This window comes from Danio aesculapii, chromosome 7, assembly GCF_903798145.1.
Source record: "Danio aesculapii chromosome 7, fDanAes4.1, whole genome shotgun sequence".
Taxonomy (NCBI): Eukaryota; Metazoa; Chordata; class Actinopteri; order Cypriniformes; family Danionidae; genus Danio; species Danio aesculapii.
This window is the reverse complement of record NC_079441.1, coordinates 9,359,095-9,375,442: the sequence shown is the minus strand read 5'-3', so window position 1 is coordinate 9,375,442 and position 16,348 is coordinate 9,359,095. Positions and strand designations below refer to the sequence as shown.

Here is a 16,348-nt window from a genome sequence, read left to right as displayed (position 1 = left end):
AAATGTTTTGCTCCTAGAGTAAATTAACAGATACCTACCTTGTTTTCTAAAATTATTTAACATGTTTCTACCATGTTTTTAAAAATGTTTTGCATGTTCCTAGAGTAAATTAACAGATACCTACCATGTTTTCTAAAATTATTTAACATGTTTCTACCATGTTTTAAAAAATGTTTTGCATGTTCCTAGAGTAAATTAACAGATACCTACCATGTTTTCTAAAATTATTTAACATGTTTCTACCATGTTTTAAAAAATGTTTTGCATGTTCCTAGAGTAAATTAACAGATACCTACCATGTTTTCTAAAATTATTTAACATTTCTACCATGTTTTTAAAAATGTTTTGCATGTTCCTAGAGTAAATCAACAAATACCTACCATGTTTTCTAAAATTATTTAACATGTTTCTACCATGTTTTTAAAAATGTTTAAGCTTGTGCCTAGGATGAATTATCAGGTTGTTACCATTTTTTTACAAGTTTGAATTAACACCATGTTAGTTTAAATTATCACATGACAGAACGTTTCTTACATGGCTAACAAATTCTTCCCATGACATGTTGGTAGCATGTTTAACATGTTGCTAATTTGAATATGCATTTTGCTAGCTTGCTTATAGCATGTTTAACATATTGCTTGCTAACATACCACATTTAACACACTGCTAACATTTATAAATGTGCATTTAAAAATCAGAAATAGCAACAACAAAATCAAACATTAAAATTATTTGATTAAAAAATAAAAAGTTTTTTTTTTTCCAAAAAGAGAAAATTATAGATATTGACATCAGCATTAGCTATTTAGCCAAATATTTATCTAAAATGCAGAGGCTTAATGCTTCTAAAAATAAAACATTCTTCCACTGCTAACATATATAAATGAGCTTTAAAAAATGAAAAAAGGCAACAAAAAACATTTAAAAAATGCTTAATTAGTGAATTGACATTAGCATTTTAGCCGACTATCAAATGATTACTATAAAATGCATAGGCTAATGCTTCTAAATAAAATGTTCTTCCAGTACATATATATTCAAAATCTGTTCAGTGTTGAACAATGTTAGCAGACACAGGTGTGAAAAACACAGCTAACGATTATGCTGATGATCAACACCTGCAGAACAAACGCTAACACCGCATAATATCATCTATCCTGCTCAACCTGACTGCCAGGAGACAATCAAACACCTGCAAAGTGAACAAAAGATGCTCTGTTCCTTTATACAACATCATCTAAACTTCAAGCAAAATCCTGCAGGAACGTCCCACATCCGACTACCAGACTTGAAGTGCTCTGTGAAGTCAGAAATGTTTCCTCACCAGTCTGGAGCGGGGCAGTTTTTTGGGCATGGGCACGTCTACGACGGGCATTTCTGCATGTTTGGGATAGGCTTCAGCCTGGCAGTCACTCGGCCCGCTGCCGGGGGGAATGGCAGCTTTGATCTTCACTCGTTCACATCCCTTCACTGAGCAGAACGCAAAGTCCTCCTTCTCATTGTGCGCTTTGATTTTGAGGAAGAGCAGCCTGCGGGACGACAGGATGCCAGACATCAGAGAGAAACACAGAGATCAGCAAAACACAAAAAAGACAGAGAGAGTCTGAAAGCTGAGACACTTCCTAAACTTTATAATTGACTTAAGTGTAACGTTTAGCAACTAGCCTCCTGGTAATTTCAGCAGTTCCAAACCAGTGATATCATGTTGCTAACATGTTTTAGCCTGTTGTTAGCATAGTTTAATATGTAGTGAGCTTGTTTTAGAATGTTGCTAGCATGTTTTGGCATGTTTCTGACATGATTCAACCCGTTGCAAAAATGTTAGTATGCTAGTAGCATGACAACATATTTGTTTAAACATTCTTAACATGATTTATCATTATGCTAACATGTTTTACATGTTGGCTAACATCAACATGATTAGAATGTTATTAACAAACGTGTTGCTAGCCTGATTTAACATTTTGTTAATATAATTTAGCGATATCATGTTGCAAACATGTTTTAGCATGTTGTTAGCATGTTTTAATACGTTGTAAACATTTTAGCATGTTTCAACATGTTCCTGACATGATTTAACACTTTGCACTTAACATGTTTTAGCATGTTAGCATATTAATATGTAGTGAGCATGTTTTAGCATGTTGCTAACATGTTTATCATGTTTCTGACATGATTTTACACGCAGCAAAAATGTTAGTATACTAGTGGCATGACTTAACATATTTGCTGACATCATTTATCATTATGCTAACATGTTTTACATGTTTGCTAACATCCACATGATTGCGATGTTATTAACAGTTGTGTTGCTAGCCTGATTTAATATTTAATTAACATAATTTAGAATGTTTCTAACATGTTTTAGCATGTTAACTTGATTGGCATATTACTATCATTATTTAACATGTTGCTAATATTCTAACATGGTGCTAGCCTGATTTAATATGTTGTTAAAATAATTTAGTAATATTTTGCTAACATGTTTTAGCATGTTGTTATCATGGTTTAAATACATAGTGAGCATGTTTTAGCATTCTGCTAGCGTTTGTCAAATGATTTAACACTTTGCAAAAATGTTAGCATGCTGGTGACATGACATAACATGTTTGCTAAAACATTCCTAACATGATTTGTCATTATGCTAACATGTTTTACATGTTTGCAAACATCCGCATTATTAGCATGTTGTTAGATGTTACATGTTGCTAACCTGATTTAACATTTTGTTAACATAATTTAAAATGTTTCTAAAATCTTTTAGCATGTTGTTACCTTGATTAACTTGTTATTACTAACATGATTTATTATGTTGCTAACAGGATTTAAAGTTGTTGCTAATTCTAAAACAATGCTAGCCCGATTTAACATGTTGTTAACATAATTTAGAACATTGCTAACATGTTTTCGTATGTTGCTAACATGAATAGCATGTTGTAAGCATTATTAAAATTTGTTTTGCTTAAATGTTCCTAACAAAAATGTATCATTATGCTAGCAGGTTTGCTCAAATTATTAGGTTGTTGTAACTAACATGTTACTACCCTTATGTTCTGACAGACGACAGACATCAGAGAGAACTATGGAGATTAGCACAACACAAAAACAACAACAGAGAGAGTTTGAAAGATGAGAGACACTTCCAAAACTTTACAATTGACAAAAGTGTAGCGTTTAGCATCTAGCCTCCTGGGTAATTTCAGCACAGTTCCAGACCAGTGATATCACTCATTTCTGCAATTCAGTTATGTTTCATTAACAGAGGAAGACTGACGATGTTAAATTAAGAACTGATCTATTTTTTGATCCTCTTATCATAACATGAGTGTCTTATAATTGCTGCTTCTTGCTTCAGTGTGATTTTCTATTAGGCCTGTCAATAGAAAAGCATGTTTAATTGGATGTGTTTAAAGTCCATTTGCTGTAATGCTGGTAATGTTTAGTCAATTTGACGTTATAATGGATTCGTTTAGTTCTGTAAGATTTTGAAAATAATTAGGAGTGATTGGGTGAAGATAAATTCATAACTCAAACCTGCATGACACATTTAGCAAATATTTAAAGCAGTTGCATGCTTTTGGTCACATATAAATATCCTTACTTGACAACTTGAGTACTGATCTACTAATTAAGAATATTTATTTATTTATTTAAAAATCAGTCTTCTTCAAGAGTTTTAAAGCTTCAAAATATGAAACATCAGATTTTCTATTTTTCTTCTCACTGAAAACCCCTTATGTTTTATCACAATGTTAGAATGATTTAACATGTTGTGAGCATGTTGCTAACTGACATTTCTAGCATAATATACAACACTGTGCTGTTTTAGCATGATACTAGCTTTACATAACATGTGTGCTTGCATGTTTATAACATAATAACATGTTGCTAACATGTTTTAGCATGTTCCTAGCATAGTTAAACATGTAGTAAGTATGTTTTACCATGTTGCTAGCATGTTTTAACATGTTTCTGACAGGATTTAACATGTTGCTAAAATGTTAATATGCTAGGGGCATGGTTTAACATTAGCTACAACATTCCCAACACGATTTATCATTATGCTAACATGTTTTACATGGTTGCTCACATGGTTATGATGTTGTTAACAAATGTGTTGCTCACCTGATTTAACATTTTGTTAACATAATTTAGAATGTTTTTAAAATGTTTTAGCATGTTAACTTGATCAAGTGTGTTACTTGTCTAATTAATAAAGGGACTGCGCCAAAAAGAAAATGAATGAATAATTTAAATTGTTTCTAACATTTTGCTAACTTGATTAGCATATAACTAACATGATTTAACATGTTGCTAACGTTAAACACATTGCTAGTCTCATTCAACATGGTGTTAACACTTTAGAACATTGCTAATATGATTAGCATGCTGCAAGCATAATTTAAATTCTGTTAACATGTTTTAGTTTGTTAACATGACTAGCATGTTACTAACAATGATTTGACATGTTGTTAACATGTTTTGATACATGTTTATTCACATGATTTAATATGTTGTTCAAATTTTGCATGTTGGTAGCATAATTTAGCTTTTTTGTTTAATAACATAAAATTATCATGATGCTGACGTATTCTATGTTTAATCTGAACTAACATGTTGCTAGCCTGATGTTTTTAACATAATTTAGAATCTGTCTAACATGTTTTAGTATGTTACTAACATGATTTACCATGTTGATAGTATGATTCAACACATTTCTAGCATGTTGCTAGCATGATTTAAGTAAAGTATTTGTAAAGCATAATTGCTTTATGGCCATACATTTGTGAAGTTTTTCTTTTTATTGTTGACACTAAATACTGCATAAATCAAAAATAAAACACAAAAATATCTATAAATATCTATTTTTTTCTTATTTTTAGTTAAAGGAGCCAACAATGCAAATATTGCACTTTTATAAGATATATAGATCCATGTATAGATGTATAACCATATTTTGTTTGTTCCTATTTTTTTTATTCCTAGTATAGACGTCAATGTCTACTGGTTTCCAACATTCTTCAAAATATCTTCTTTTTGTGTTCAACAGAAGACACTCATAAAGGGGTGGAATCACTTCAAGGTGTGTAAATGAAGGGTAAACTATCCCTTTAAATAAGCCAACATTTACTGGTGTGGTCTCTCACCCAGTGTCCTCCTCCCAGAAATAGTATCCTCTGATCTGGTGGTTGTGGCTCATCTTCTCTTTCTGCGTGGTCCTCATAAACACTCCAGTCTTCCTGGTCTCTTTAGTAAGCCGGTTGTGGATGTCAGAGATTATGGTGAACGTTGTGCCTTTCGGGTAGCAGATGCCCACATTTATCCAGTCGTTTCTGCAAAAGAAGCAACGAAGAAGCGTGGTTACTAGAGTTTAATAGACGTGTGGAAATGTTTAGGAATATGTATATTAGACGCTAGGGGGCGCCAAAGCACTGGTTCAAACCAAAATGCTTATTGGAGATCATTTCTAATCATAATTTATAATAGTACATAGGAATGGAGGGGTGCAGATCACTGAAATGTATTTTAATGTGTTTTTTGCTTTATTTTGTGAATAGCTATATGTGTGAGGAGAATTTAGTTAAAGATAAAAAGTAAATAGGGCGACACGATGGATCAGTGGTTAGCACTGTCGCCTCACAGCAAGAAGGACGCTCGTTTGAGTCCCGGCTTGGTCATTTGGTATTTCTGTGTGTAGGTTGGATGTTCTCCCCGTGTTGGCGTGGGTTTCCTTTAGGTGCTCCGGTTTCCCCCACAGTAAAAAGACATGCGCAATAGGTGAATTGAATAAGCTAAATTAGCCGTAGTGTATGTGCATGAATGAGTGTGTATGGGTGTTTCCCATTATTGGGTTGCAGCTGGAAGGGCATCCGCTGTGTAAAACATATGCTGGAATTGTTGGCGGTTCATTCCACAGTGTGGCGACCCCTGATGAATAAAAGGACTAAGCTGAAGGAAAATGAATGAATGAAGAAATGTAAATAAACATAAATATATATATAAAATAAACACATTTATATGTATACATATATCTGTATATAAACAAAAACAACAGCATGAATCTGATAATTGGTTCTTAATTAGGTGAAAATTGCTTGATGTCTTAGCAAGTAATTATTCCAGATGAATAACATAAAACAAGTAACGAATTACAAGAACGATAAATTTGATAAAGATAAAAAGAAATAAAAAGAAAACAGTGCTCGAAATATTGACACAATAATTTTTAATTAATTAATTACTAATTAATAAGAATAAAACTAAGTGTAATTATATTATAATAATAATATTAATTATAAATTATTATGATACTAATACTACTGCATTACTACTGTGCTGTAAAATACAAACTCATTATTAGGGATGTCCAGATCCGATCATGTGATCGAAAATCGAGCCCGATCACGTAGTTTCAGACTCAATCGGAATCGAACCTCCCAATCATAACTCACGTATATACAGTACAGTTGAAGTCAAAATTATTAGCCCCCCCTGTTTATTTTTTCCCCAATTTCTGTTTAACGAAGAGAAAATTTCACATTTCTAAACATAAAAGTTTTAATAACTCATTTCTCATAACTGATTTATTTTATCTTTGCCATGATGACAGTAAATAATATTAGACTAGGTATTTTTCAAGACACTTCAGCTTAAAATGACATACAGCTTAAAGTGATATTTAAAGGCTTAACTAGGTTAATTAGGTTAACTAGGCAGGTTATGGTAATTAGGCAAGTTATTGTATAACGATGGTTTGTTCTGTAGACTATCAAAAAATATATAGCTTAATGGGACTAATAATTTTGACCTTAAAATGTTTATAAAAAAATTAAAAACTGCTTTTATTTTAGCTGAAATAACACAAATAAGATTTTCTCCAGAAGAAAAAATATTATCAGACATACTGTGAAAATATCCTTGATCTGTTAAACATCATTTGGGAAATATTTGAAAAAGAAAGAAAAATTAAAAGGGGGGCTAATATTTCTGACTTCAACTGTAGATATATATATATATATATATATATATATATATATATATATATATATATATATATATATATATATATATATATATATATATATATATATACACACACACACACACACACACACACACACATATATATATACATACACTCATTATTTTTTAACACATCTATAGTTATGCAGTGGCACAGAGTTAGACCTCTTTCTTGACTTCACACAGAAACTGCAACGTGTGCGGAATGACATCACTTTGTTTCAAAGACGCTATTGGTCAAATGCCGGCAAAGTAGAACATGGAAGCAGCTTAAAGCGGAAAGCGTGAGAATGTGTCTGCGCTCTGGAGGTATCATAAAGTTGATGAGATCTTTTAGTGCCACTGTAAACGTCCTTGATGAGAACAAAAACAGGGTCAAACCTGACAAGATAGAGATGTTATCATTAAGAAAGACACATTTCCTGTATGACAGTATGGGTTAGAGGTGCAGTTCCAAAAAGTTATGCAAACACCGTGGGACTTTTGTTTCTTGTTGAGGTGTTATTTGTTTTTATATTAGATTTTTAAAAAATATTTAGAGTTGCATTCCAGTCCAAAAGTGAAGAATTTAAGGTATTTATTACTTGATTGTTCACAGAAGGGCTCTGTTTGTTAACAAAGTTGTTGAATGTTAAAATAAGCCGAATTAAATATAGAATAAGGAACATCCACTCTTGTTTTATGTATTATAGAAGTATCAGCTCTGGTTTCCATATTGGTAGATACTCAAAATCAAATGACTGGGACTCGAGGGCAAAAAAACCTGATCAGGACATCCCTATTATTATTATTGTTATTATTATTATCATTATTATTATTATTATTATTGCTATTATTATTATTATTATTATTATTGCTATTATTATTATTAATATTATTATTATTATTATTATTATTATTATTATTATTATTATTATTATCATTATTGTTATTATTATTATCATTATTATCATTATTATTATATTTTTAGCAGCATGGTGGCGCAGTGGGTAGCACAATCGCCTCACAGCAAGAAGTTTGCTGGTTCAACCCCCAATAGGTGAATTGGGTAAACTCAATTGACCGTAGTGTATGAGTGTGAGTGAGTGTGTATGGATGTTTCCCAGAGATGGGTTGCGGCTGGAAGCGAATCCGCTGCGTAAAACATGTGCTGGATAAGTTGCCAGTTTATTCCATGGTGGCGACCTCAGATTAATAAAGGGACTAAGCTGAAAAGAAAATGAATGAATGAATGAATTATATTTATATAAAATGGTATTATTTTATTATTTGCATTTTTCAAATGGCTATTAATTGTTACATAATTAAGAAATAAATGCTTGATTTTTTTTTTTTACAAATAATTATTCACGACATGTAAAGACGAAAGGAAAAACAAATTACAATCAGGAGGAATGATGAGTGAAAATGAGAGACAAATGAAGTAAACAGAGCTTGAAATATCGGAGCAAACATTCAGAAATAAGACTAATAAAGAAATCATCACATTCAGGATTAGTTACTTTGAGTACTGTCATAGAGTTATAATAATAATATGACACATTAATAGTGAAGCTGCTGGAGTTTGACTGAATGTAATTATTGAAAGCTAAAGAGCCCATATTATGGGTTTTAATATCCAGCTAAGGCTTAAATCTGTAAGTGTACAGTTTTTAAAACTATTGATTCATCTATAAAAGAGTCTACTTGTGTTTCGTAGTTGCGTCATCACGAAACACCTAATGACTCGTTGTCAAGACGACTCATTTGAAGCACTATGAGTCGTCTTGACAACGAGTCATTAGGTGTTTCGTGATGACGCGACTACGAAACACAAGTAGTTGCGCACGCAAACCCAGGAGATTTGAAACCTGCGGCCCCGCCCACTAACACAAAAAAAGCCACACACACACACCCACACAGGTCGAATGAAGTCACACTGTGCAGATGGATATTATTGACAGTCTCTACCCAAAGATGAAACCTCAGCAATATAGCCCAGCCTTGAGCAGTTCGAGTGCTTCTGGAAACTACATGCTTACAAAGAAGACTTCATCAGTTTGTTAAAGGAAGGATCAGTAAAGACTGTCAGAACATGGATCAGTGCATCATGAATCAGTTTCTTCCCCCATTTCACCAGTGTAAGTAAGTGCGATTAAAACTGTTGCCTCGTTTACTCTAGCTTGCAAATTCTGTATTTAGTTGTGTTTTGTTACTTGTAACTGCGTGTACTGTATCAGGTTAACTCGCTATATTCTCATATCGCGTGTAAAGCCACGTTGAAAACGCGACGCGTGCCGCTTTGTTTACGGATCGTCAGCTGTTCCTACACACACGCAACGGTCAAGTTTCAAAATAGTTCAGCTCAGGTTTGAGGTGCGGTGTCTAAATTGCACCCAGCAAGCTGAACTGGCGCTCTAGGCGAATGGTGAGGGTAATGTGTGTGTGTGTTGTGTCTTCTGAGGAGGAGGGTAATGTGTGTGTGTGTGTGCGTGTGTGTGTGCGTGTGTGTGTGCGTGTGTGTGTAAAATGAGCAGGTAGACTGTGATGGGCTAGGAGATCTCCTCCCCAGTTCTTGCAGTTTTTGCTCAATAAAATAGTCTGTCGTCTGTATTTTCTAGTCCATCGTCTGTATTTACATTCACCCACTAGCAGCCAAAATCCACACCTTACACTATGAAGTGTGTATGCACTGTGACTACTTTTATATTGTTGATTAGCAGCTGGGCATTTCACTCTGTCTCGCGCTGAAGGCTGTCAGTTTCGACCAATCGCAGCAGGCTGTCATCGGTCCAATCAGCGCAGATTAGCTTTGCGCTGAGGAGGGGTTTGGGAACAAATGAATGGCTGAACGATTCATATGGGAGTGGCTGGGATAATTAGGTAAAAATAAATGCAGATTATAAGACCATCAAAGTGTTTTTTGACCTTGCATGCATATTAGACTGTTGTTGGAGACCCTTACAACCTAAATATGACCCTATTTCATGTATAATAGGGGCTCTTGAAATAATTATAGAAAGTCAGTGGTATGGTTTACAATTATTTTCTCCTGGTCTAAAAGTGTGTTTATGTTTGGTTTTAGTGAGTTCATTAAAGCTACTTAAGTTCTCCAGTAACAGTCCTTTTTATTCATTCATTAATTTTCCTTCAGCTTAGTCCCTTATTTATCACGGGTCGCCACAGCTGAATGACCCACCAACTATTCTGGCATTTGTTTTATGCAGCGGATGCCCTTCCAGTTGCAACCCAGCACTAGGAAACACCCATAAAATCTTGCATTCACACACACACACATTCATACAGTACGGCCAGTTTAGTTCATCCAATTCACCCATCCGCTTTTTGACTGTGGCGTCACGCGAAGTGGCTTCCGGGTCCAAGCACTCTATAAAACTGTAAAGCACTGTAATACTTTCGAAAATCATGAACGTAATTCATATATCCATACCTAATATCCGATGGCCAGAAAGTGATACATTTTTTATAATGCAGCAAGTCCAAACACTGATGTGTACACTATAATTTTTATATAGAGTTCACTTTAAAGTGTGATAGGACCTAAAAGTGGCCATAAACAAATATTTTCCCAATTCAAATGAGTAGAGGCTCATTTGACAGTATTCCATACGTCACAGATACGTCACGACTTAACAAGCAGATAGCGCATGTCTTTGAACTGTGGGGAAAACTGGAGCACCTGGAGGAAACCCACGTCAACACGGGGAGAACATGCAAACTCCACACAGAAATGCCAACTGACCCAGCTGGGACTTGTCCTAGTGACCTTCTTGCTTTGAGGTGCCGTGCTGCCAACTGTCTTTTTATTATTATTATTATTATTATTATTTTGCTAATATTGTTGTTTTATCATAATTAATGACATTGCAAAAAGGTCTATTAGGTTTTCACTTTAAAAGTTAAGAAAATGGAGTAGACAGATTAAAGTGTTTCTGTCAAAAACAGTATACAGTAATAAAATGTTCATTTATATTATTAGCAAACTCAAAATATGCAAATATTCCAGTGCATGCGACTGTATAAGATTCTGGTGGTATGATAACCTTGGATAAAAATATCACGGTATTGTGATTGCTGCTCTAAAATACGTTCTTTTTAAATGTCTGGGTAAAAAACTAAAACTTTTTCCCCTTTGAACACAATACATTTTATTTTGAGAAACATATTTTGGAGCATTAAACTTGTCAAGGCTAAATAACTCAAATGAATCATTGCCTTCTGCTTTTTTCGTTAGTTTCCAAAACATAGATTTCTTTACAATTTAAAAGAAATCAAAGGTTTTTTTTCTTTTCTGCTGGAGATACTGTTGTCCTAAAAAAACAAAACAAAAAAAATCTTGCATATGTCGTAGGAATGGTATCGCAGAAAATTTAAAACCTTGATTTTTCCAAACCGCGGTATACCTTGAAAATGGTTATCGTCCCATGCCTAGTGCAGGGTGAAGTTATTTACAGATATTTGGGACAAATACAATGTAATTTAATTTTAAACAATCAAGGAGAAGCCTTTAAAAGAGCTTCCTAATTTGTAACTGACAGACTGTGATATTATTCAAAACAATGTTTTAATAATTATTAAAACTAATCAAATGATTATAGTTATAGATAATGAGTTATTATTATTAATGACTATAATAAAAACTAATAATAATAATAATATTTAAAAAATTGTATTGTATTTTATATGTTATTAAAATATATAATTGGGCTGCACAGTGGCGCAGTGGGTAGCACAATCGCTTAACAGCAAGGTCGTCACTGGTTCAAGCCTCGGCTGGGTCAGTTGGTGTATCTGTGTAGAGTTTGCATGTTGTCCCTGTGTTTGCATGGGTTTCCTCCGGGTGCTCTGGTTTCCCCCACAGTCCAAAGACATGTGGTATAGGTGAATTGGGTAGGCTAAATTGTTCGTAGTGTGTGTGTGTGTGTGTGTGTGTGTGTGTGTGTGCGTGTGTGTGTGTGTGTGAATGAATGTGTATGGATGTTTCCCAGTGATGGGTTGCAGCTGGAAGGGCATTCGCTGCATAAAACATATGGGTAAGTTGGCGGTTCATTCCATTGTGGCGACCCCAGATTAATAAAGGGACTAAGCTGAAAAGAAAATAAATGAATTATTATTATTATTATTATTATTACTATTACAATTAGTTTGTATTTATTATTATTTATTTATTGTAATTATTATTATAATTATTATTAGTAGTAGTCCTATTATTATAATTATTATTATCACTAACATTATTTAAATTATAGAAATCAACAAAGAAACATGTTACTATTGAAATAATAATATTGCTCTCAATTGTTGAACTAATTACAATAAGTATTTATTAACAACATCAATAATAATAATAATGATAATAATAACTATTAAAATAATACTATTGTACAGTATTTCATAAACTGTCAGATATTACTCAAAACAATGATTTATTATTTATTTAAATTATTATATAACTGAAACAGATAATGAAAATGTTACTATTAGAATAATAATATAGTTTTGTAAATAATAATAATAATAATAATAATAATAATAATAATAATAATAATAATAATAAGTTTTACAATATATACAAGTATGGAAATATTCCCTCACTGTCCAACATGATCTCACGGCAATTCGTAACTTTAAATTAGTGGCTAATTCTACAATCTCATTCAAAAAACAATTTATTACAATTTGCTTATTCCCAATGACGGTTGGGTTTAGGGGCGGGGTTTGGTGCCACGCCTCCTTTTTAAAAATCGTACTTTTTTGTACAACTGATTTCGTACAAATTCGCCACCAAACTGACAAAACGTAAATAGGTACGTTTCCTCATGAGATCAGGATGCACCGACCTGTTGAAGTTGATGATCCAGATGGTGACCTCTGCCGGAGCCGCTTGATCCCAGTGCATGGTGTATCCCTTCCCCATCATGACCACCGGTTGGAACTGCTGATAGTGGTTCCTCTTTCCCAGAGCGCCGACCAGCTCCAGCGGTCGCTCAGGATACTCGTCCTTCACCAGCTTCAGGTTCAGGCTCGCTGGGTTCCGAGTCTGGACATAAATCTGGAGGAGGACGCATATTTCACATCATATTTAAAAATGAATGATATAAAAGAAAAGACCTCCCCTCAGACCATACGAGAAGAGTTTTTTTTTTCCTTCAATTGAACATTAAAGAAGATTTTTTTAGCTAAAACTCTGATTTGACGAATCACCAAGGACCAAAGTCAATGACTATAGTCCGTGCTTACAGTTAAAGTCCAAACTTTTTCTTTTTCAAATATTTCCCAAATGATGTTTAACAGAGCAAGGACATTTTTACAGTATTTCCTTTAAAAGTTTTTCTTCTGAAGAAAGTCTTATTTGTTTTATTTCAGCTACAATAAAAGCGGGTTTAATGTAAATATACCATTTTAAGGTCAATACTATTAGCCCCCTTAAGAAACATTTTTGATTGTCCACAAAACAAACCATCATTATACAATGACTCAACTAATTACCCTAACTTGCCTAATTAACCTAGTTAAGCCTTTAAATGTCCCTTTAAGCTGAATACTAGTGTCTTGTAAACATCTAGTCTAATAATATTTACTGTCATCATGGTGAAGACAAAATAAATCAGTTATTAGAAATGAGTTAATAAAACTATTAAGTTTAGAAATGTGTTGAGAAAATCTTCTCTCTGTTAAACAGAAATTGGGAAAACAAATAAACAGGGGGGCTAATAATTCTGACTTCAACTTGATTTTAATGAATTAGATTTTGGATTGCATCGTCTAGCAGCTCTGTTCTTGAGGCTCTGGACTGCATTACCCAAACAATGATGTAACTCACGGCTGAACTACCATAGTATGATGCATCGTTTGAGAAATGAACAATGTAGTTACGAGTGTTTCCCGAAACTAGAGTTGATCTGTCGCAGATCCATCGTTTGAACCATGTTAGTTATAGGGCTATATTAACAATCTAGGCGCAAAGTCTAAAGTGCATGGTGCAAAAGCATTAAGGGTGTGTCCGAATACACTTTTGCTATTTTTAAGGATGGAAAAATATGCTATGTGCCCTGGCACGATTGTGCTTATTCTCTTAATGAGTTATAAGTAGGTCCACAGGGAATCTGCGCACGCAGAATTTTGCAGATTTTTAGTCTATCATTAATTCTGTTAATTTACTTGAGTAAATGTGTGTAAATCTATATTTATTCAGTTTTTAAATTAATTACAGTAATATTATTGACTAATCTAAAAATGTTAATCTTATTTATGTACAATGCAGTTTGTACAGTAATATTTTCTGTCTTTTAGTAGATATATTATATGAGAGACTTGCTTTGTTTACCAAATAAAGTGAATCTAATTGGATTTGCATTGTAAACATTAAATAAAAGTTAAAAAGATATTATTTTTTATTTCACATATTAAGGTTTTAGTTATGATACTCCCAAAATAATTCCACAGAAATCCGCAGATTTTTACCAAAATATTCTGCAGAAATAGCAAAAAACGTCCGCAGATTCCGTCTGGCCCTAGTTATGAGTGTGTTGTGAGCATAATGTGCATTAAATTAATAAGAGTCTCATCTCACATTCTCTTTAAGAGTCAATATCCTGTTGTGCCATGGCACATTTGCTATTTACAAGGCAGACTTTATAAGTGTAAAAAACTAAACGCTTCACTAGTGCGAAAATAGTTTAACAGACCATCTGCAGCATGAAGATAAAGAACGAGCCTCCTCCACTCAGCCTCTTTACTTTATTTTTACTCTTTACTCCTTTACTTTAGTGGAGGAAACTGTGTTGTGCTCACTCCACTAAAGACATTAATTAGCCTATATATTTAGTTTCATTTGTTAAGCGCAAAAATTTTATTCAGTTCTAAATTCAGTTCTAATTTTCTGCAAATGAATAATGAACAATAATAATGAAGTGTGGTCAAAAAGTTATATCCAAACTATTGGATATAACTAGACTCATCTTATGCCCCATGCATACATCTCCAAAACCTGACAGGTGGACAAATCTAAACTAGTTTTTATTAAAACAAATATAAATATGCATATAATAAATAATACTGCGAATAATAATAACATTATACATATGCAGATTGTCATGAATAAACTGAAAAAAGCCCCCCGAGATGAAGGCATGGAGGCAGTGCTTTTTATATTTATGTAGAAAATAATACTTCTTGTAACATTTTAATCCTTTTTTTTTCATATGTAAAGATATTTGTGTATTGCTGTACATCCTGTGTGTATTAAGCGCTTGAACCTGCACAGGTGGATAACTAACACACTCTTTAAATAACAAAAACTCTGCTCTGGACTTAAGAGATGCTTTTAGAAGTTCAATGGTCCGGTCTATTTTAGTTCCTCAAAATAGCAATGCGCCAACAATGCGACTTAACACACCCCCTTTTCAGACCAGCACACCAATGAGTCCACAAAGTGGTGCCAATTGAATTGCTATTTAAACAACGTGATGCAAAACGTGAAAATTATTGTTGCGCTGGTCTGAAAATAGCATAAAATCACGCCATACATGTTTTGTATTATTGTGCCGGGTGTATTTTCCGTTCTCACTTGTCCGTAGTGTCCGCTGCAGATTGCGGCTCTCCAGTCGGGAATATCGATGCAGTCGGGGTGTCTGAGGAGCCAGTTGTCCTCTTTGACTATGAAAGCGCCGGGATATTCGCTCACTGAGCCATCGATGTCATGGAAAATGGTTGTCTTGTCACCATCCATCTCCATCTTGCTGAACCAGGGGCCTGGCTCTCCAAAAAACACCCGTGAGGTGATCTACAGACACAAAGAGAAAGAGAAATTAGGACACCTATTTAGATTATGTTTTAAGATTATATTCATTTATCATGTTGACCGAATGGTTTACGGCAGGGATGGCCAATTCATTTTTTCAAGGGGCCATATTAAACTCTGGGGCGATTTTAGAGGGCCAGACCAATGCAGTTAATCTATGAAGCCTGGGGTAAAAAATCTGGGTGTTATTCTGGATGATGGCTTGACAAACAGATAAATGCAGTGGTCAAATCCTGCGTCTTTCAGCTTCGACTTTTAAAAACAGCCAAGTCTATTTCATCTAGAAAAAAATTAGAAAAAATAACCCATGCTTTTATTATCACTAGATTGGACTATTGCATCTCATTATAGACATTTTTCGTGGCTGCTGCATGGAGGGTGCCATAGAGAGCAGCGTCTTCCGGTAGAATGTTTCGAACTTCCGTTTAGAGCATTTACAATAGGTAATTTGCGATCCGAAAATGAGTTTCAATAGGGTTTTGAGTGAATTACGGAGTGCTTTTGTGACACATGACTTTGAAA

The 16,348-nt window shown here is 33.9% G+C and overlaps 1 protein-coding gene across 1 annotated transcript in view; it reads right to left on the bottom strand.

The window, feature by feature from the left end:
- Window positions 1-16,348, bottom strand: part of cemip (cell migration inducing hyaluronidase 1) — a 380,066-nt gene that overhangs the window by 15,012 nt on the left and 348,706 nt on the right. The window contains 4 exon segments of the mRNA XM_056461019.1: window positions 1,325-1,529; window positions 5,148-5,333; window positions 12,864-13,075; window positions 15,593-15,808. Coding sequence (XP_056316994.1) covers window positions 1,325-1,529; window positions 5,148-5,333; window positions 12,864-13,075; window positions 15,593-15,808 — 819 coding nt within the window.